Below are 20007 nucleotides of genomic sequence, written 5' to 3'. Positions count from 1 at the left end.
TTCCATTAAATATTTCAAATACAGTTATTCTGCATTTTATACTGATATGCACAATGCCTGGTCTTTTGGAGTCTAAATCAGTTATGTATTGTTCTTTCTAGTTTCCCTAAAGGTAGTTTTGTCTTTTTGTGTGTTCCATGATCTTTTCATTGGTGAGAATCCTAAAGTATATATAAACTGGGATTGGGGAACCTTGCTTTCTTCCAGTGTCCCTTGAGGGCTCAGCCTCAGAGTTCCAGGCTCACCTCAAGACTGCCTTGAAATTCAGTTTCCTGGCAGCAATGCTGTTATGGGCATCTCCCCTTAGGCAGTTCTGCCCTTCCATGCTGCCCATGCACAGACCTCAGCTCAGTGGGTGGGTTGATCAGTTGGTTAGTTGGTTGATTGTTGGCCAACTGACTGGTTGATTATTTGGTTGGTTGACTGGTGGGTCGTTAGCTTGCTGATTTGAATGAAATGATCCTTATAGACCGCTCCTAAGTCTCATGAAACCAGCATTGTCTCAGAATTTGTCCTTCCCAGGTCTTGATTATTCTACAGCAGGTGAGTCTCTTAGAGGATTGAGTCAACCATCATGATATCAGTAGAAGTCTGAAGGCCTGGGACCAAGCCCTGACTCCCCAACAGTATAGGCTATGTTTGAGGGCAAGCCTCTCTTTCCTGGGTTTCAGCATTGTTATCTGTGAAATGAAGGTGGTTCTGTGCTGTTGTTAAGATGAGATAGTGGGCAACACACTCTAGGTATACATGGTACTATCCATGAATGTCCAGAGGTCCCAACGGGTAGTTCTTTGTAATTGTGCTGAGATGTGGAATCAAGTTGCACACTTGAAGCTATTACACAGGGCAAATCCCCTAGCCAGATAGCTCTATTATTCCCTGTGCATAAAAATATGACATAGATCTTATAAAGTGATTTTTTTCCAAATGATGAGGAAAAGAACTCTCAAGCAAAGGCCAGTTGTTAATGTCACAGCAATATTTGAAAATCCAGAAATTCCCGAATATCTCAGATGTAACCCTCTAAAATGTCAAAGGTTTCTGCCTGTGAAGCTGCCTCAGAACTAAATTGTATAGAGATATACATCATGGGGCCTTGTCATTACCCAGCAACAGTAAGACTTCAGGCTGAAGACCACTCCACAAACCAATAAGCACCTTGGTGAGCTGGTGGAAGGAATTGAGGGGAGCAGCTCCTGAAACCCAAGGAGTTGTGTCCACATCTTTCCTGACACATCTCTCTCCTTGCCTCCTTCCCACTCAGGTTTCGCCTTCAGTGTCACCGCATTGTCAATCACACGATCTTCACCAATCTGATCCTCTTCTTCATTCTGCTCAGCAGCATTTCCCTGGCTGCTGAGGACCCTGTCCAGCACACCTCCTTCAGGAACCATGTATGTACTCCCTTTTGTTCTCTGCACCCTTCCCTCTGGGAGTGTGACTGGGCCTGCAGCTTCTGTTGCTGACTTCATTGTTAATCAGGAGCTCAGTTCTAAGCCTCATAATCAGATGCACACAAACAGTTCTTTAAGAGATTAGGGCTTTGAGAAAAACCCATCTTGGGACCACAAGCAAGTAAAAGAGCATGTGCCCAATGTCTCAGGCTGGTTTGATAATTGGCAAAGGTCAGGCCTTTGATTGCCTGTGGATGTTCCCCAGGAAACTCTAATAACCTGTAAACTTAGTAAAATGTGGCCACTGACTTCCTACCCTGCTCTCAGTATATCCTGAGAAGTGTTGGTAGGTAGGTGCCCATAAGTGCCAATGTAGTAGAGAACCTCCATGATCTTCTGCACAGCTGATCTAAATATGGAGACCCACCCAAGGCTCTGGTGAACATCAAAAACTAGAATAGGAATTTTATCAGGTCCCAGCCAGATGGGCATGAAGAAAAGAGCCCATGATCTGAAGCCATACATATGATAAAACACTCAGAGGTCCTGGAGCACACTTGGTCCAGGCTCTTCCTGTGGTTGACTGGTATTGACCCTACCTCTGATCTATCCCTTGAGATGTAATAAAGCGTGGCATCCTGTAGCCTGTCCTCAGCCTCGGTAGACCTGGGAGATGCCCTCCCATACCCCAAAGGGTGGATACTCATATAGATTTCTACTGATGTAGGAAGCTCGCTGGTTCAGTCACACCAAAGAGAGTTAAGCATTTAAATTCCCTTTAAAAAAAATTCTCTGCTTTTTTGACAAACATCCCATTGGTTGGATTTGGAGTTGTAAATAAGTTGGGTTAATGAGAAAAACGTTCAGCCAGATGCTGCCTAGACCAGCTGAGGCCTCTCCCTGAAGCTCCCCTCACCTGTTTGGGGTCTCCACCCTGAGCTACTTGTGCCAGCCCCACATTGAGATCCAGTGTTAACTATGTGCCACTTGTTCCCCAAGTCTTTCCATCTGTCCCTGTGTAAAAAGGTTCAATGTGTGCACCTCCTTTTGAAGTGCGGTTCTGTTTCTGGTGAACATCCACTGACCTGGCCTCCCATCCTGCTTTTCTCCCACCCCCTCCCCATCCCTCCTTGTTTCTTTTTGTTTTGCAGATTCTGTTTTATTTTGATATTGTTTTTACTACCATTTTCACCATTGAAATCGCTCTGAAGGTAAAGGCCCATGGCCCTCTCTCCCCCTCTTCCTCCCTCCCTTGTGCTTATCTTTGTTCTCTGCTGCTGTCTGTCGCTAACACACATGCTCCTGTTGGTGTTGGGTTCACTCTCAGAGCCACTAATCCAATTATGCTTATTTTTCAGATCCTAGGCAATGCAGACTATGTCTTCACTAGTATCTTTACATTAGAAATTATCCTTAAGGTAATGCACCCTGAGCAATGCACTCTGTCCATCTCTTTCCTTGTCTGTCTCTGCTCTGGCTGACTCTTTTCTTTCTTCTATTTCCTTCACTCTCCCTTTTTGACTCTCGTGCCTGCAGTGAAGAATCTGTGCCCCTCACTTTGTGCCATGCACTTTACCTGGGTTCAGAAACCAGAAGTCCCCCCTCTACCCGTCATGGCCAGGCTCCCTCTCTCCGACCACCAGTAAGCAGTTTTGGCTGTGTCACCACCGATACGGTCCCCTCACTGGTTGGCACTGTGGCTATCAGCAGTGCCCCTACACATGCTCACATGTGCCATCTCCAGTCAGTTGGTATCTGAGATCTGCTTAGAATTATCCCATCCTCCTCCTGCCTCGCAGAGATACCAACACAAACTCCACAAGTGGAAAAGCTCTGGGGCATGAAGGAGTCACTCTGGCTGCTCTCCGTGGATGCCTGTCATCAAGAACTTCCTCAGTACTTACAGCAGACATCAGGGCCAAGCTGGAGTGGGGCCACGTAGAACAATCAAGATTGGGAGCCACTCTCCCAGCCAAGGCCTTTCAGCAGACAACTGTAGATCACTTCTGACCCTCCAGTGACTCACTGAAAAGTCCTTGCCCCAAGCCCAGGGGAGGGAGAGTTGTCTTGCAGAGCAAAGTACAGGGAATGAATCAATGTTGGAAGGAGCCTGAGCACCCAGGCCCCATCCCTGCCTGCTGTTGCCAGCTCAGATCTGTAGAGTTGCTCCCACATGGTTATCCCAAAAACAGATAGCGCCCATGTCTGAACAGCACTGTGATGTGCAAGGTGGTTTCTAAGTTTTCCCAGTATACTTCTGAGCCTTTAAACCAATGCCTTAAGCCAGTCTACCTGGGATGCAGGATGTAAGTTCTGAGACCTTGGGTATGGTGTGCTGCTCTCTGAGCAAGGGGTCAGTTTTACCCTCACCCTAAACAAAAGGGCTGTAGACTCTGAGCTTCAGCTAAAGCATCTTTTCTCCAGGACATTCACCTGGGGTGCCGCCTCCCAAGGAGCTCAGGCCCCCTTCCCATCCATCATTGCAGCTGACCCAACTGGTGTCCACCCCAGCATTGTGCCTCTGACAGCTGCAGACCCTTCGTTTTCTAATAAAATTCCATCCTGGCAAAACCCTTTGAGAAGCATGACATTTCATCACATCATGATACCATTCAAGTGGGGTGGTTTCTGAGTGCCTGCCATGATGCCCTTGTCCCCAGTGGCACAGTTTTGCCACTTCTGTTGCTCACCCAAAGTGTTGCTCAGAATTTCTGCTCTGGGAGAGTAGATCTGGCCAGGCTCCAGTTCCTGGAGTCAGGGAGTGGGAATCAGGAGTCACAGGGCAGCACTGAGACTGCTGGGAGCCACTTTTCCATGGAGAGGTGATTTTTTCCTGGACTTCAGACACAAAGGGCACACAGACACACAAAGTTCTTTCCCAGGACAAGAAAAATCCCAAGGCCCCCATTCTCATGAATGCCCCCCTACCCCCTCCACAGAGCTCCCTCGTGGATTTCAATGGTGCCATCGCTCCTTCAAGGTTGCCATACAAGCGGAAGTGAAAGTCTCTCTGCAAGCATTGTCATGGCAAGGCCCTTCTCTCCCCTTCCTCTCTCTTCCTCTTCTGGTCTCTCTTACGCTCACTGCTTCTGAATATCGACCCCCATGACCAGTGCATTTCCTGTACTTCCCTTTCACTGGGTCCCTCTGCCCAGCCTGAAGGCCCAGCATTGCACCAACCCGCAGGCTATGATGGCTGTCCACTAGGCTCATTTACCCTAAGGAACCATGGGAGGATTTAGGATGATTTGGCCTTGAAAAGAAAACACATGTTGGACCACCCACCTTAATAATGCAAAGGACTGACACAGAGAAGAAAAAGTAGAATCAGAACCAAAGCATGGCAATGAGAAGAGTGGAGATACATGTGGTCGGAAGGGCTCCCTAGAGAGGCGGTGATTGCCTGTGACTGAGGAGGGGATTGCTGCCCTACCAGCTCAGAGAGTTAGTGACTTTACAGCCTGTCCCTTTTCCCTCCTCAGAGTGGCAGTAGACCTTTCCTGGTTAATGACTTAGAACTTTTAGAAGTCAGGGACTAGGAGGGGGCAATCAGTAAAAGAGGGTAGAAAGACAGCTTGCACTGAGTTCCTGAACCCGGCTTTTTCTGGTGCTCTGAATGCCACACATGGCTTTCAGATAAATGTCCCCTTTCTCTAGCACCCACTTGTCTTTTATCCCACAGCCACTCTCCTTCTGGCTCCCAACCCACATGCACATGCACACTTTCCAAAAGGCTGGTCTCCTCCTAAGGGTCCTCTGACCAAGCAGAAGCAAAGGAAAGAAGGTGGCACTCTGAACCCTACTGCCCACCTATCTAAGGAATGCTTTTTCCCATATACAGAGGGCTCTACAAGAACCAGAACAAGAAGGGACCAGACACAACACCTAAGCCTAAAAGCGAGATTGCTGGGGAAGGTGCTCAGCCTTCTGCAGGCACAGGGGGCTCTTTGGTGAGCATGAACCACAAGAGTCACCTGAGCCCAATCTCTGGGGTCCCAGGTCTTCACCAAGACAAAGGCAGCGTGCCTTCCAGATGGCAGGCCTTCAGGAGAGATGGGCAACTATATTCCCCTGCAACCTTTTATGTAACCTCCCCACTTCTAAAAACTGTTGCAGAACACAGGTGCCTGAATCCCCTGTGATCCCCTGCTTCAGGAGATAAATAGAAAGAATTAGGTTGCAGGAGCTATTTTTGCCAATTTCCCCCTGTGTTTGCTTTTGAATTGCTCTGCAGACACACCACCCTGGGCATGCTCTGATTCCAAAGAGATAAACTGGACCCCAGATGACCGGGGAGCTGTTCTCAGCCTCATGGTCATCAGCTCCAAATTCTTCCCTTTAGCTGATGCTTCATAGCCCACGGCCTTTCACAGCCCTTACCCCGGATATCCACAGGCCATTCATTCATGTCACAAAGTGGTAAAAGCCATTGGTTGAGCACCTACCGCGAACAGCTTTCTTCTAGCTCTGAGGGAGGTAATCATAGCCAGATCCTGCAATGATAATCATTATCTCATGTGTTCTCTTCTTTCAAAGGCCTGCCTTGTTTTCCTGTATAAACCTCACAAAGACCAGGGAATCATATCCCCACTTTATAGATGAGGAAACTCAACTTCCTTTATACTGGAAGAATCCAGAATTCAAATCCAAGACACAGTGACAGGTGACACATACGGAGCATAGCATCTGCAGAAGAGTGTCCCGAGTATCTTTTATATATTTACTCAGTTGATGCTAACATCCCAGTGGAGTAGATATTATCATCATCCTCATTTTTAGATGAGGACAATAAGGCACAGAGAAGTTAAGAACTTTGTTCAGGGCCACACAAATAAAATTCAGGAGGGTTGGGATTCAGATCAGGTGGTCTGGCTCCAGAACTTGCATTCCTCACCTTTGTCTCACGTTACCCCCTCTAAACACATGGTTCATGCCCTTCCTTAAAGAGCTCCAGATTCTGTCTAGAAGGGAAGCAGTCAAATTGAGCTTAGAACATTTGACATGGATCCCAAGCACTATTGAAAGCCAAGGAGGAGAGGGATGCTAATTGCCACCATGATTGGTAGAACTTTTCTCTGGGCACCAGGGTGACCAACCCTCCCAGTTTTTATAGGATGCAGGACATTTTAGTGATCTGAGCAAGTCCCAGGCAAACCAGGACAGTTGGTCGCCCTTCTGGACATGCTCTCTCCATCTCCCAGATAACGAGTGTTTCAGTTGGCTGTGAAGTTCAGAGGGTGGAAGATGTGCAGACAGGGTAAACTGGCCTAAAGAGTCTTAGTCAAGGGCCCTAACATGCTGGAGCCATCATAGACTTGTGATGAGGAAGAGAAAAATCAGAGAGGGATGGTGGGCCATTGGAAAGGGCTTTGAGCACAGTCATGAAGAGTCTGCTGTCGGGTAGGAGTAGGAGCCCTGACGCATTCTGAGCTGGGGAATTCTTTGGTGGTTGAGTGAAGGTTTGCAGAACCTTTTCTGGCCACCATATCTCCTTCCTCAGTCCTTCCTGTTCCCCTGGGGCAGTGCTGGGGACCTGCCCCAGGGGCGCTGTGGGAGGAAAGGGATGAGGCGTGTGGGTGGTTTGTGGAACTGGGGCTGGGGTCACTCACACCCTGTCTCTCTGTCCCTTCCTGCAGATGACTGCTTACGGGGCTTTCCTACACAAGGGCTCTTTCTGCCGGAACTACTTCAACATCTTAGACCTGCTGGTGGTCAGCGTGTCCCTCATCTCCTTTGGCATTCAGTGAGTCGGGCTCCCTTACCCCCAAGATGAGGTCATCAGCTAGGAATGGGTGTCAGAGAAGACACCACAATGAGACTATGATAGCATAGGGCCTCTGAGGTTGCGCAACACAGTGGCTTTCGTTTCTTGTGTGCATATGCTCAATGGTGTGATACAGGAGGGTATGTGATCCTTAGAAATACATTTAAATGTCTAGATTTTGCCACAGGAAAAAGGGCCAGGCTCCATTATAAAGAAACAGGTGTCCCCAGTACTTTCTTACCTCCTCTACCATGTGCCCAGGACTCTTGACTGCTCTTTAGCTGCCAAGGTCCTGCCTTTGCCACGACCTGCCCCTGACCTTCTGAGCCATCCCTTCTCTCCCTTTCTCTTACTTCTCTTTTTAGTCAAAACACCGGATGTGTGTATGGTGAAAAGAGACGAGAGAGATAAATTACTGATTCTCAATCTTGGCTGCACAAAGGAATCACCTGGGAAACTTAAAATAATGACATTTGCCTGGATCCCACCCTCAGAATTTTTTATTTATTTTATTTTTTTGGATTGGGGTACAGTCTGGTGCTACCGTTATGAAAGCCCTCCAGGTGATTTCCCTGTACAATCAAGCTTGCAAACCTTTCTTAGGTCTGAAAGAATCTGATTACAGGTTTCTACCACATTCTAAGGCTGAGCATGTCAGTTCTGCACTGGAACTTTCAAAGCACTTTCACATACACATTTTTCCATGATCCTCTCAAAAAAAATTCTATGAAGTAGGCAGTGCCAGGTGCAGTTATCAACTCATAGATAGGAAATCTGACCTTCAGGACATCAGGAGACTTGCTAAAGGCCATGCCAATGGCAGAAATAGGTGTAAGTCCCAGAGGTCCTGAGTCTCCCATCCCAGGGTTGTTTCATGGTCAGCCTCTAGGATGAGATGGGGGCCAGGGAAGTGAGACCCTCTTCTGTGATATCAATTATATTTCTCAAAATTTTCTGCCTGGGATTTTACAGATCTAGATTCTAACCCCAACACTACCATTAAATCAATTTCACCTTGAACTACGAATTTCTCCTTTCAGTCTGTTTTTTCCCCTATCTGACCTTTAAATCCTTTCCACTGTGATTCAATACAAACTGACTCCTTCTCAGAGACACTGGGAGAAAAGATGCAGTGATAGATAGGAATGCCCTTTGAATCTTTGAGAATAAAAGGCCCATGAACCAGAGAAATTGGATCTTTCTATAGATCATGTGCACATCATTCTGAACTATGAAGAATAACACTAGCACTTACCAATGTGTCATATGCTTTTTAGTGTCCAAGGCAGATTGTGAGGCCTCCTCTCCTAATTCTCAAGAAAATATCTCAATCACAGAGTTAGTAAGGGAGGGTTAGGACATCCTTCAGAGTTGCTCAGCAACTGGTGTGGTTCATAACCTCTCCCTGGGTTGGAGGGACAACTGGAAACCATCCAGGCATCTTGCCATGGGTCTGTGGGGGGGACCTGCCCCTCCTGCCTCCTTCCCACCAGATCATGGAAGCAGCCTGATGCTCCTGGAATCTTTAACTTGGCCTTGGCATCCCAGGCATGTGGAAGCCATTCTTTCTTGGAGTCACGCTAGGAACCAGAAAAGGATATATATATATATATATGATGTGTGACTACCTGGGTTCTGTGTTTAGAGATCTACACTCAAAAATCCCTCTCCACCCCCACCACCTCTAACCAGAAGGCCTGAAGTTCCAGCATTATTGTCTTTCTTTATGTACAGTGATGTCTTCAGCAGGCATAGTAATAAAAGCCACCATTTATTTGGATCCTAAGTGCCAAGCACATTGCTGGATGATGCACATAAAATTCTCATTTAGTCCCTGCAGCATCCTTATGAGCTAATCGCTGCCCCATTTTTCAGATGAGAAACTAGGTCTCAACAAAGTTAGGGAATGTGACTTCAGGTGACTTGGCTGGCAATGGACAGCAATGGTGCACAGGATGCCCCCCTGCGTAGCACATTATATTGCTAACGATTGATGTCAAATGCTTTCTGTGGTTGTCGCCATGCTGGGGATGAAACCCAGGGCTATATCCCCAAACCTAGTTTCTCTATTCTCTCACCAACAGGAAAGTCCCGAAGTTACAGCAAGCCCCAGGTTCTTAGGGGTGAAAATTAGAAGTAAAAAGTACCCCAGACAGACTCCATATGTCAAGTTTGCCTGGGATCAGCCTGTCAGGACATCACCTCCCCTCGTCATTTCAGAAGCAGGGGAAACTTACCACCTGCCCTTTTTTCCTTCCAGGTCTAGTGCCATCAATGTTGTGAAGATCTTGCGAGTCCTGCGAGTACTTAGACCCCTGAGGGCCATCAACAGGGCCAAGGGGCTAAAGGTGAGATGATGGACCTGGGTGGGAAGACTTAAACTTAAGAAGCATTGATGGGCCTGCTGGTTGGTAGACTCTCAGCTGAGGTGATGGTTGGGCTTGAAGGAGGAGAGAGTGATCAAGCCAAGAGTCTGCCATGTTGGTGCCTAGACACTGGTCCCACTCAAATCCTGTTTCCATAAGGAGTGGAATGGTTACAGGAAACCATTTTAAAACCTGAGTTCCTATGTAAAATTTTGCCAAGGGGAACACAAACCCAGAATCTCTGGGTGGAGATGAGGTCCCTGTACGCCTACCACTATCCAACAAGAGGTTCATAGGGCTTGTACCCCTGTAGGGATTCCCTGGAAAGGGAACCCCCAAGGGGAACTTTGTATTCCTTTGGATTCCGTCACTCACCCTGTGATGCGGGGAAGGCTGCTTTACCTCTCTGAGCCTGCTTTCTCCCACTTGTGGCAGAGGGGCAGCTTCTGCTACCTCCCAGGAGGGCTCGTGGCTTGACTGATGGAAGCTCCGGCTGCCGGCATTTCCTGAAACTGTGTTCCCTTACCTCGTCCTTCTTCCCACCATAGCATGTGGTCCAGTGTGTGTTTGTTGCCATCCGGACCATCGGGAACATCGTGATTGTCACCACACTGCTGCAGTTCATGTTTGCCTGCATCGGGGTCCAGCTCTTCAAGGTAAGGTCTTGGTTCTGATCTGTCTAGCATCCCTCCCTCCCCATCAGCATTCCCAAGAAGGGGAACTGGTGGATACAACAGGAGGAGGACAGCAGCCCTGGTCACGCGGGGGTGAATGTGATCTCCCACCACAGCCCCACTCAAGCTTCCCAGACCAGAGGAGAGAGGAACCAGAAGGAGGCTCCACCAGACTAAAGGCCTCCTGTCCTCTCAGCTTTGCTGACCCTTTAGTTCACTGCCCTTCTTTCCAGCCAGAACAGGAGGGGGACTTTCACTGTCTGGAAGAGAGTCACTTGCATGAGACCCTACAACAGTTACTGACTGTCAGTAGCATCACATCCATCCTTCCCCCAGCTCGAGGCCAGGGTCCTCCATGGTTTCTTCTCTTTTCTGCCTTCGTCTCTTTAGTTCTGCTATTTCCCCACACGCAGCATTCTTCCCCTGCCCTCCCCCACCCACCACATAAACTTCACTGATTTCCTCCACCTCACTCCCTCTTCCCACCCCAGCTCCACGTCTTCCTTCCTCTCAAGACCTTCCTAGAGAGTTCAGCTTTCTTGGATTGGAGCTCCCTGTTTTTGAATTCCAGTGGTACTTGCGGCAGTGTGAGTGTCTTGATTCTCTGGCTGCTGTGTGTATGCGAGTCACGTCGCCTCATCTGGATTCTGTTCACCTGGCACTTTTTATCCCACAGCCCCTGGCTCAGCGCTAGGCTACAGAGACGCTCATTAACCGTTTTGTGATGGATTCATTGATTAAGGAACATCTCTAATCACTTTGTTCTTTTGCCTTTTAGGGAAAGCTCTATACCTGCTCAGATAGTTCCAAACAGACTGAGGCAGAATGCAAGTAAGTATAGGCTGGAGGGCATTGGGTGCCCAGGCCACCTAACTCAAGGAGATTGGGGACTTGGTCTCAGAGGAGGGGACAGCAGGGCTATTACCCACATGTAATCTGATTCTGATGTGACAAATGATCTATCTATTCCTGAAAGTTCTACCCACTGAAGTTCTTCCCAATAGCTGGAACTCTGTGGTTTCACTCTAGATAGTTCCATCCCATGCAGCAAAGGAGTTATTTGGCAACAGGTCCAGCGTGGAGGGAGATGGAAAAGCCATAATTACTTTTTCTCCTCTTCTCTCAGGGGTAACTATATCACATACAAAGACGGAGAGGTTGACCACCCCATCATCCAGCCCCGCAGCTGGGAGAACAGCAAGTTTGACTTCGACAATGTTCTGGCAGCCATGATGGCTCTCTTCACCGTCTCAACCTTTGAGGGGTGGCCAGAGTGAGTACGCAAACCAAGGTCCACCCGCCCTGATACTGGAGGCCCCGAGCACTGGCTATCCACCCATTGCCCGAGTTTCGTGAATGTCCTTCATTCCTTCCCAGAGATCACACTTGTGTCCTCCCCCTGAAATAAGGGTATGTTTCTAGAGTAATCTGTAGGCCATCGTCACTGCTGAAACATAGACTCTTCTAGAATATGTCAATATTTTATTTTAATTTCTTTATTTCATGGTTCTGGGGGTCAATCCCAGAGTGAGCACTTGTATGTGCTCAGTAAGCACTCTACCAGTGAGCTACAGCCCCAGGTGAGAGAAGTCAAAATTTTAGAAACTCTAACCCAAAATGAGTGCTTCTATAGCCCCCTTTCCCAACCTCAGCATGAACCACAAGGTCAGGAGTCTCTGTCATTACCCTCATGTCATCTGGGAGTGAGGTGTGGAGAGAGTTTTATCACCAAGGAGTTCCACATAACTACTCCCAGTGTGGGTAAATGTAGCTGAGATGTCTCTGTCTTGTTAGGCTTTACCCCTGTCTCCTTTAGAGGAAGTCTTGTTGACATTTACAGTGGAAAGTAAGAAAGAGATGAAAGCCTGTGCCCTTGTCCCTCTACAGAGGCAGCTCTTTCACGTGTAGACCAACCTGCTGGCCTTTTATCTGCATCACCTGTGGCAGGCAGCTTATCTATCAGGTGCCCCATGTATCTTTGTCTGGATGCCTGCAACCCCCACCCTGTGGTGCATGGGTCTTAGATGAAAGTCACCATTATTATATGGCAAAATGTAGGTGAGACCTAGGGAAGAGCTAAGTACTCACAAGGTTACAAAGGAAGGGAAGGAGATAATCCCTGTCCACAAAGAGTAGCAAGCTTAATGGGGCACGTAGCCCAGGTCTAAATGAATGGTATACAGGTGTAAACCACTTAAGTATAAAACCAAACCATTCCGGATGATCTGAAGCATGGGTCATGTTAGTATTTTTATCTAAGTGGATTATTTTCTCTCCGATTTATTTTGTGTTCACTTTAACCTCCTTTGAGTCCGTGCCAGTTTGCAAAGCTGTTTCAATATTTACCGATATTTCTGAATTTGAAATCAATGTCCATGAATCATGTTACATTTAAATAGTTCTTGACAGTTTCAAAACACCGTCATGTACATTATGTCAATTGCCCCACAAGTTAGGAAAGTTGGGAATTATTGTCTCCATTTTACAGATGAAGAATCTGAGTCTCAAGAGATTAAGTGATTTACTCAAGGCCACATGGCCAGGAAGTGGCAGAACTGAGACTTGAATCCAGACCCTCTGGCTCCCAGCCCAGAGCCATTTCCCTTGATCCCAGGGATTTCTAGGAGTCCTGGTGCCATCATTCCACAGAGGTGACACTGCTTCTCCAGTTCCCTCTGTGGGGCCTGTCTCCTCCTGCAGGCTGCTGTACCGCTCCATCGACTCCCACACGGAAGACAAGGGCCCCATCTACAACTACCGCGTGGAGATCTCCATCTTTTTCATCATCTACATCATCATCATTGCCTTCTTCATGATGAACATCTTCGTGGGTTTTGTCATCGTCACCTTCCAGGAGCAGGGAGAGCAAGAGTACAAGAACTGTGAGCTGGACAAAAACCAGGTAGCTTTCTAGGAAGGAAAGGAGGAAGGCAAGGAGGGCAGCATGTGAGGAATGGCAGCAATTGGTAATGAGAGTTCAGGAATAGATCTATGTGGATACCAACTTCCTCCATCCTCTCCTCAAGCCAAACAGGGTTCTTGCCAAAGAAACGCAGATCCCTGCAAATTCCAGATCTAGAAAAAGTATTCAGCCAACAAGAACAGGGCTTTCCATCTTGAGGGGGGTCTATGCAAAGGGAATGCAAATCCCTGCCCAACTCAGTTATAATATAACAGACTTACACAGCCAACAAATATATGGTAAGCACTGTGGGGGGAAAATGTCTTATACCCTGAAAAGTTAGAATGTACCCAAGTGGGTTGGCCCCAATGATAAGAAAAGAGAGAAACTAAAACAGTGAAGCAGTGAGAGCTTTTGAGGTGGGCAAGAGAACAGTTTTAGGAAACCACTCTTATATGGTTTCTTAAGCGAAACCATATAAGGTTTCAGAGGGCTATGCAGGAGGTGGGGACAGGAAATAGGCTTACGTGGGAGTGAGACAGTGATGCCAAGTACTGAGATGTGTTCTGTTAGCCGGTGAGAAAGAGCTGGCAGCTCGGTGGTGAGTAATGAGGCTGTTAAGGTGGGAAGTAGGTAAATCCACCAAGGTCAGTTCCCCGTTATTCTCGGTGGGAAGAGTAGTGTGAAATACACCCTTATCTTTGCTTATAGGAAGGAGGCTTGCAAGCACAGTGTGATCAGCTCTACCCAGATCAGGAGAGCTGGACCCCTCATAGGTTTTGATGTCTACTACGTTGGCTTAAACTCATCATTCTGGTGGCTATGTGGACTTTGGATTGAAAGGAGGACAGGAAAGAGGGAGGCCAATTATAAAATGAAGATAAGAGATGCTTAGAGCCTGACTTGGTATTAGGTTAATGATAGCAGCAGCGATGGGAAGAGTAGGAGGAGGTAAAGTCATAAGGTGGAGGGACTGGACATGGCAGCTGAGGGTTAAAGAGGTTGGAGTGACTTCCTGGTTCCTGGATTGGGAATCTGTTAGAGGAGTGCACTGATCTTTACTGGAATCCCAAGAATCTAGGTAGCCCAGAATCTCTTCCCCTTCAGTGAACTATGTCTTCTGATCCTTGGATACTAGAAAATAAGGAAGATGGATTGAGGATAGGAAAGAAAATTGGAAGTCAGAACCTCCCCAAGGAGACTCTGTGGTGTGGGAAATAATTAAGAAGACCAAAGAATGAGTCAATCAGTGTTTATCAGGTGCCAGCCACCTGCTAAGCAGTATACCAGCCATTACCAGGTTGAAAATCAAGGACACGCATGCTCCTTGCTTGTAATCTCAACAGATTTGAGAAGAAGGGACTCTCTTGTTGATTAGGGAAGTGACGGAAAATCAAAACCTTCCCCAAATTACATCTGAAATCTCTACTTGAGCTAGAGTAATAGATTATTTCCCTGACTTCCAGAGAACCCCCACTCCAGCCCCAGCACATGTAGTTTCATGTACACCCTCTCTGCCCTCAACTTCACATCATCCAGGTAACTAACTCCACTCTCTCCCTACTCCCATCCCACTCCTTCCTGTGCCCCCTCCCAGCGACAGTGTGTGGAATATGCCCTCAAGGCCCGGCCCCTGAGGAGGTACATCCCCAAGAACCAGCACCAATACAAAGTGTGGTACGTGGTCAACTCCACCTACTTTGAGTACCTGATGTTCGTCCTCATCCTGCTCAACACCATCTGCTTGGCCATGCAGGTCAGTCCAAAGGGGAACCTGGTCCTTCCCAGGGAGAATGGTATGAGAGGATGTCAAAGAGCTGCAGACCTTCTCATTGTTCACCTTCCTGGTATCCAAGGGAAGCAGAAAGAGCAAGAGAGCTCTTCTCTTCTCCCATCTGGAAGTAGAAAAGTGTCCTTTCCCAAGAATAAGTTCCCCTCCGGGACCTTATAAGATAATCCATGGGGTCCTAGGTTTATAAAATGAAGAGGGTAAAGGAAATGAAGAACCAAGAGAGTGAGCGTGAAGCAGTCATTGGTATCAGGAAGGCATGGGTGTGCACTTGCCTGAAAGGAGGTCAGCTCGTACCAGGGCTCTTGAGTGCCAGAAGCCCCCACAAAGTTATCACACCCAATCAGAATGGACAAAGAACTCTGTCAACCCCTATTTTCAGAGATGGTAGAGAAGAGAAGAATTTATAGGCTCTCCTGAGTCCACCTGGCTGCCCCAGGAAAGGTGGATGGCCTTCTGGGGGTGGCTTCAAGGAAGATCTCTGATGAGATGAGGGTTTCCAGGAAGTCTGGGCAAAGGTGGGTGAGGAGGCTGTGGATCCCTGCCTCGTGCTCACAGTTCCTTTTGTCTTCCTTCCCTCAGCACTATGGCCAGAGCTGCCTGTTCAAGATCGCCATGAACATCCTCAACATGCTCTTCACTGGCCTCTTCACTGTGGAGATGATCCTGAAGCTCATCGCCTTCAAACCCAAGGTAGGCCTCTGACAAAAGGCTGGTTGACAGGCCTCAGGGAGAGGGTAAAAAGGGGTGTGGGAGTGCATATTCTTAAAGAAGGAGGGTAAGGGGCAGAAATTATCAGTGAAGAACCATCCCTTCCCCAATGATAAGGGCCCCAACTCCTACACCTGCCAAGAGTTGAACCAGGCCAACTCCTTGAAACGGGAATCAGCTCTTGACTGGGACTCAGAGGAAGCAGATTCCTTCATGAACTGAGCCATGGCCCTTCCCATTTCTCAGACTGGCAAACCAAACCTCTGAGCTCAGTCCCCCAGATCTTCTCAGACTTTTGTTCTACCCTCCTCCCATTTAATTGGCCATACAAACCAACCTCATGTGAAAAATTCAACCAGGGCTGCGTTTGTTCAGGGCTCTGGGCTTCAGCCTACGGGCACCTCCTGTTCCCTCCCTCAGAGGCTGTGTCATTGCTCATTTATACCCTCCAGCACAGAAAGAGGAGTTACCTATAAATTCCTCTGGATTGCTCTTGTAGGCAGCTCTTTAAAAGGAATAGATTAGGACCACTGTGAATGGACATGGTAGGGAAGATTGGATGACCTGCCATTTTGGAATATCTGTGATCTTCTTAGCCAGCACCACCTGCATTTTCCTGAAAGGTACAGGAGCAGGTTGGTGTAAGCAGTGACTTCCATCCTTGGCCTCTGTAGATAGGACAGAATTACAGGCATTCAGTGGCCTTGGATCACAACTCAGGCAGCTACTTCTGAGGGAGGCTGCAACAGCAGCTCAAGGACCCCCCATGGCCACCACAACATCCTTTGGAGAGTGGTTAAAAGGAAAGGTTGGAGAATTGCACAATTAAAGACCTGAGAAAATCTTTTCAGCTTTCTGAGCCTTCTCTTTCTCTCTTCCCTAATTTTCCCAGTTGTAGCACAGATCAACAGGAAGCAAAAAGAATGAGTCTCTGGCCATACCTTCTATGTTTATTCAATTTTTTACTTGTTCCAGGATTAACTCTAGATGGGGACCCTTCTTTGCTACTAGGTCTATGTTCATTAACAAGATATCCATGACCTTCTTTGAATTAATAGTGATCTAACATTTTTTATAATGTCTCATGCGGTATGTACATATCACTGAATGTAGTCCTTAAAACATTCCCCATAAGATAGGTATTAACACCCCCAACACAGGGAGGAGGGAAGCAATGTGCCCAATATCAGTTACACTACTTGCAAGGGGCAGAACTGTTGTTGGAATCTAGCACCTCTAACTTTATAGTTGGTGTTTTCTACCACACTAAGCTGTTAGCAAGCATTTTTTCATGTCAAGTATTCTGCTGGGTACTTTTCAGAGAGCAGGAAACAGTCTTTGGGACACTTAAAAAAAAATAAGACAGACAATATTCTTAGAGTGCTGATTCTTCCTCTCACTCAAAGAATGCCCAGGGATCTTAGCTAATCTTCAGTGAATAAGACTCCTAATGAGCATTATTTGGTAATAGTAATGGTGTTTCCCTACCTCGTTCAGAGAAGTAACTATATTCTTTTTCATTTTGACTTCCAAGTTCAGTCCCATTTAGGGGATGCATTATATCCTCACCTAGAAATAACCAGCAAATTTCCCTGGCTGTCTTCTGTGGGGCCCACAGTATCTCTGCCCACATGTGACCCTATTCCAAGCCTTGTGTCCCAGGAGTACTAACAGGTTCACCAACACAGCAGCATGACCCAGTAAGGCTGGGATACAGGATCGCTGCCAAGCTGAGCTTCAGTCTCAGATGACAACCTCTCAGTAGGGAAACTGGCATCATTTTCATCTGGTGTCATGAGACATATGGTTTAAATATTTCAAAGCCTTGAGTCATCCACAGTTGACTCAGATGTGTTCCTGATGAAGTCTGAGGCAGTCTGCAGAGCCCTGCAATGGACTTTCTGAATCATGTCTCACGAGCAAGGCAATGGATTGGGTAACCTGCCCTAGGCAGCACATGAAATTGATACCTTTGGGGGTCTCAGCCTGAAAGACACTCTATCTAAGTCTTGCAGATCAAGGAACAAGCCAGGTTTCCAGAAGTAACCAGTTGGGGCAACCTAAATTATAAAGTGCCTCCGAGTTTCCTCAGCCCCTGGTTTTCTATCATGAAAAGACATAGTAAAATATGAGAGACTATTCCCAGAGAAGGAAGAGAGCATCTTAGAGCCATTTGCATTTCACACCTGACAAGATCCATCTGTGATATAGAGAGAAAGGAGCCTGGCACAACTGTATACACCTGTAATCCCAATTATTTGGGAGCCTGAGGCAGAAGGATCACAAGTTTGAGACCAACCTAGGCAACTTAGCAAGGTCCTATCTCCATATAAAATTTAAAAAGGCTACAGATGTAGCTTGGTGCTTACCTAGCCTGTGTGAGGCTCTGGATTTCATCTCCAATATTGGAAGGAAGGAAGAAGAATGGATCTTTTCTCTAAATTCCCCTAAAGAGACTTGTGACAATAGAGGGACAAAGGCCACTAGCTCTAGCTATGTAGAGAAGGTTGACCAGTTGGGAGGGGGATCGAGGAGTGTTAGGTCCCTGGATCCTCACTGTACTATGTTCTTCATTAAGGAATATATTCCAGGAAGAGTATCCTCAATTTTTTATGAGGAAAACAAAAACAGAAGCCCCTCGAAACTCTGATAGAAATATCTAGCTGGATATTGCGTAAGAATGGGTGGTGTCTAATAGTGTACCTGTAATTCATAACAACTTTCATGTCCCACCATTAAGTGAAATTCTCTTCTGAATTTTATATTTCACATGGCATGATTGTTGATATATCATAAAAATGAGTTTATACTTTCAAATATTTACTGTAAAAGGATAATTAAGCAGTAAGAATATGGAAAACTTAGTGTTAATCAGCTTTTTAATACTACTACAAACTACCTGAAGCCACTAATTTATAAAGAGAAAAGGGGTTACTGATAGTTTTGGAAGTATAGGAAGGGTGACAGCATCTGGTGAGAGTAATAGCCACCTGCATATCATGGCAGGAGGACATATAGGAGCATAATAGTCCCATCTGCTGCCAAAATGCAATGAGAGGACAGGCTAGGCTCCCATAGTCGCTTTCAAGGGTACAACCCTGTGACCTAAGGGCTTCCCACTAAATCCAACGATTCTACTAACCCCCAATAGTGCCACTCTGGGGACTAAGCATTAAACATGTGAACCTTTAGGGGACATTCAATACCCAAAGTGTCATAGTTGAGATTAATTATAGTCAGAGGTAGATTGCCTGAGGGCTGAATGCTTGGGTTTTCTTCTCTGTCCTTTCTGTCTCTCTGACTGCTTGGTGGGTTGATCTATCAGTAGAGCAGTTTGTACTCTTGCTTCCTTCTTTTATCGTCTTTGCAGTGATTGATGTTTCCAATTTCTTCATTTCTACATGTTCTCCTCACCACTCCATGGAAAATGAATTTACTCAAATAAATCCCTGCCCTGACTCCAACTGCCCACCTCCTTAAATTCATATGGTGTCCATGCTAAACAATTTTTTCACAAAAAACTAGAGAACATAAACTAGTTTAGAAAAATGTAACCCCCACGCAAATGTTAGGAATCTGTGGGGATGGTCTGAAGAAAGTAGAATGAAAATAGTATTGATTTGAATAACTAATAGCAAGCAAGAGGAAATTCCTTCCCTAGGAGTAAAAGATAACTAGCTGGAGATACCTGGATGGTACCTGGGCCCTACATGATTATCAAGACCAAGCTGGTCAGCATGGAAAAAGGTTGGGCTGGATGGGACAAGCTAGATCATCATCCTGTCATGAGCTGACATTTACCAACAAAGATAGGAAAAAATATTTTAAGATACTTTTTTATGATAAGCACTGAAAAATGTCCAGTGCTGAGGAATAAATCTAACAAAAAGTGTCTGAGATCTCTACAGAGAAAACCATACAATTTTATAGAGACAAATGAAGAAAGACTGAAATGGAGAGATGTGTTCATGAACTGGAAAATGCAGTATTGTTAAGATCTCATTTCCCCTCAAACTAATCCATAGATTCAATACCATCCCAGTTAAAATTCCCAAATCGACCTTCCCCAGAGGACAAGGGGAGGAGAAAAGGGAGCCACACAGCAGATACTCTAGGCCAATAAGATGAGCCTGCATAGTCCCAAGGTTTTTGGCAGCCCTGATGTTACCATGGAGGGAGAGTGCAGGAACCTGGTAGAGGAAGTAGAGTTAGCCACAGATACTCCACTCTCAGCTCATGGGTTTGGGTACCAGAAGGAAAGATGATGTCACTTGGTTGCCTAGAATTTCATGTTGACAGTGACTTAGCAAAGACAACAAAGAGAGGAAGAGTGGAGTTGATGATGAACTAGTGGTAGGGCTGTCTCCATGCTTCTCCCCTTAGCAGAAGTTGGCCTTCCTGGAAGGC

The 20007-nt window shown here is 46.6% G+C and overlaps 1 protein-coding gene across 24 annotated transcripts in view; it reads left to right on the top strand.

The window, feature by feature from the left end:
- Nucleotides 1-20007, top strand: part of Cacna1c (calcium voltage-gated channel subunit alpha1 C) — a 697711-nt gene that overhangs the window by 609987 nt on the left and 67717 nt on the right. For 12 of the 24 annotated variants that reach the window (XM_077798895.1, XM_077798894.1, XM_026411072.2 and 9 more), the window contains 10 exons: nt 1265-1394; nt 2546-2605; nt 7031-7137; nt 9419-9506; nt 10073-10180; nt 10977-11029; nt 11325-11471; nt 12899-13100; nt 14698-14856; nt 15472-15582. In XM_077798895.1, coding sequence (XP_077655021.1) covers nt 1265-1394; nt 2546-2605; nt 7031-7137; nt 9419-9506; nt 10073-10180; nt 10977-11029; nt 11325-11471; nt 12899-13100; nt 14698-14856; nt 15472-15582 — 1165 coding nt within the window. Of the gene's footprint in view, nt 1-1264; nt 1395-2545; nt 2606-2752; nt 2813-7030; nt 7138-9418; nt 9507-10072; nt 10181-10976; nt 11030-11324; nt 11472-12898; nt 13101-14697; nt 14857-15471; nt 15583-20007 lie in introns of all 24 variants that reach the window. The other 12 variants (XM_077798896.1, XM_077798915.1, XM_077798909.1 and 9 more) reach the window with 3 other exon arrangements.

This window comes from Urocitellus parryii, chromosome 5, assembly GCF_045843805.1.
Source record: "Urocitellus parryii isolate mUroPar1 chromosome 5, mUroPar1.hap1, whole genome shotgun sequence".
NCBI classification, from domain to species: Eukaryota; Metazoa; Chordata; class Mammalia; order Rodentia; family Sciuridae; genus Urocitellus; species Urocitellus parryii.
The sequence above is the reverse complement of the archived record's forward strand: the minus strand, read 5'-3'. Positions and strand labels throughout refer to the sequence as shown.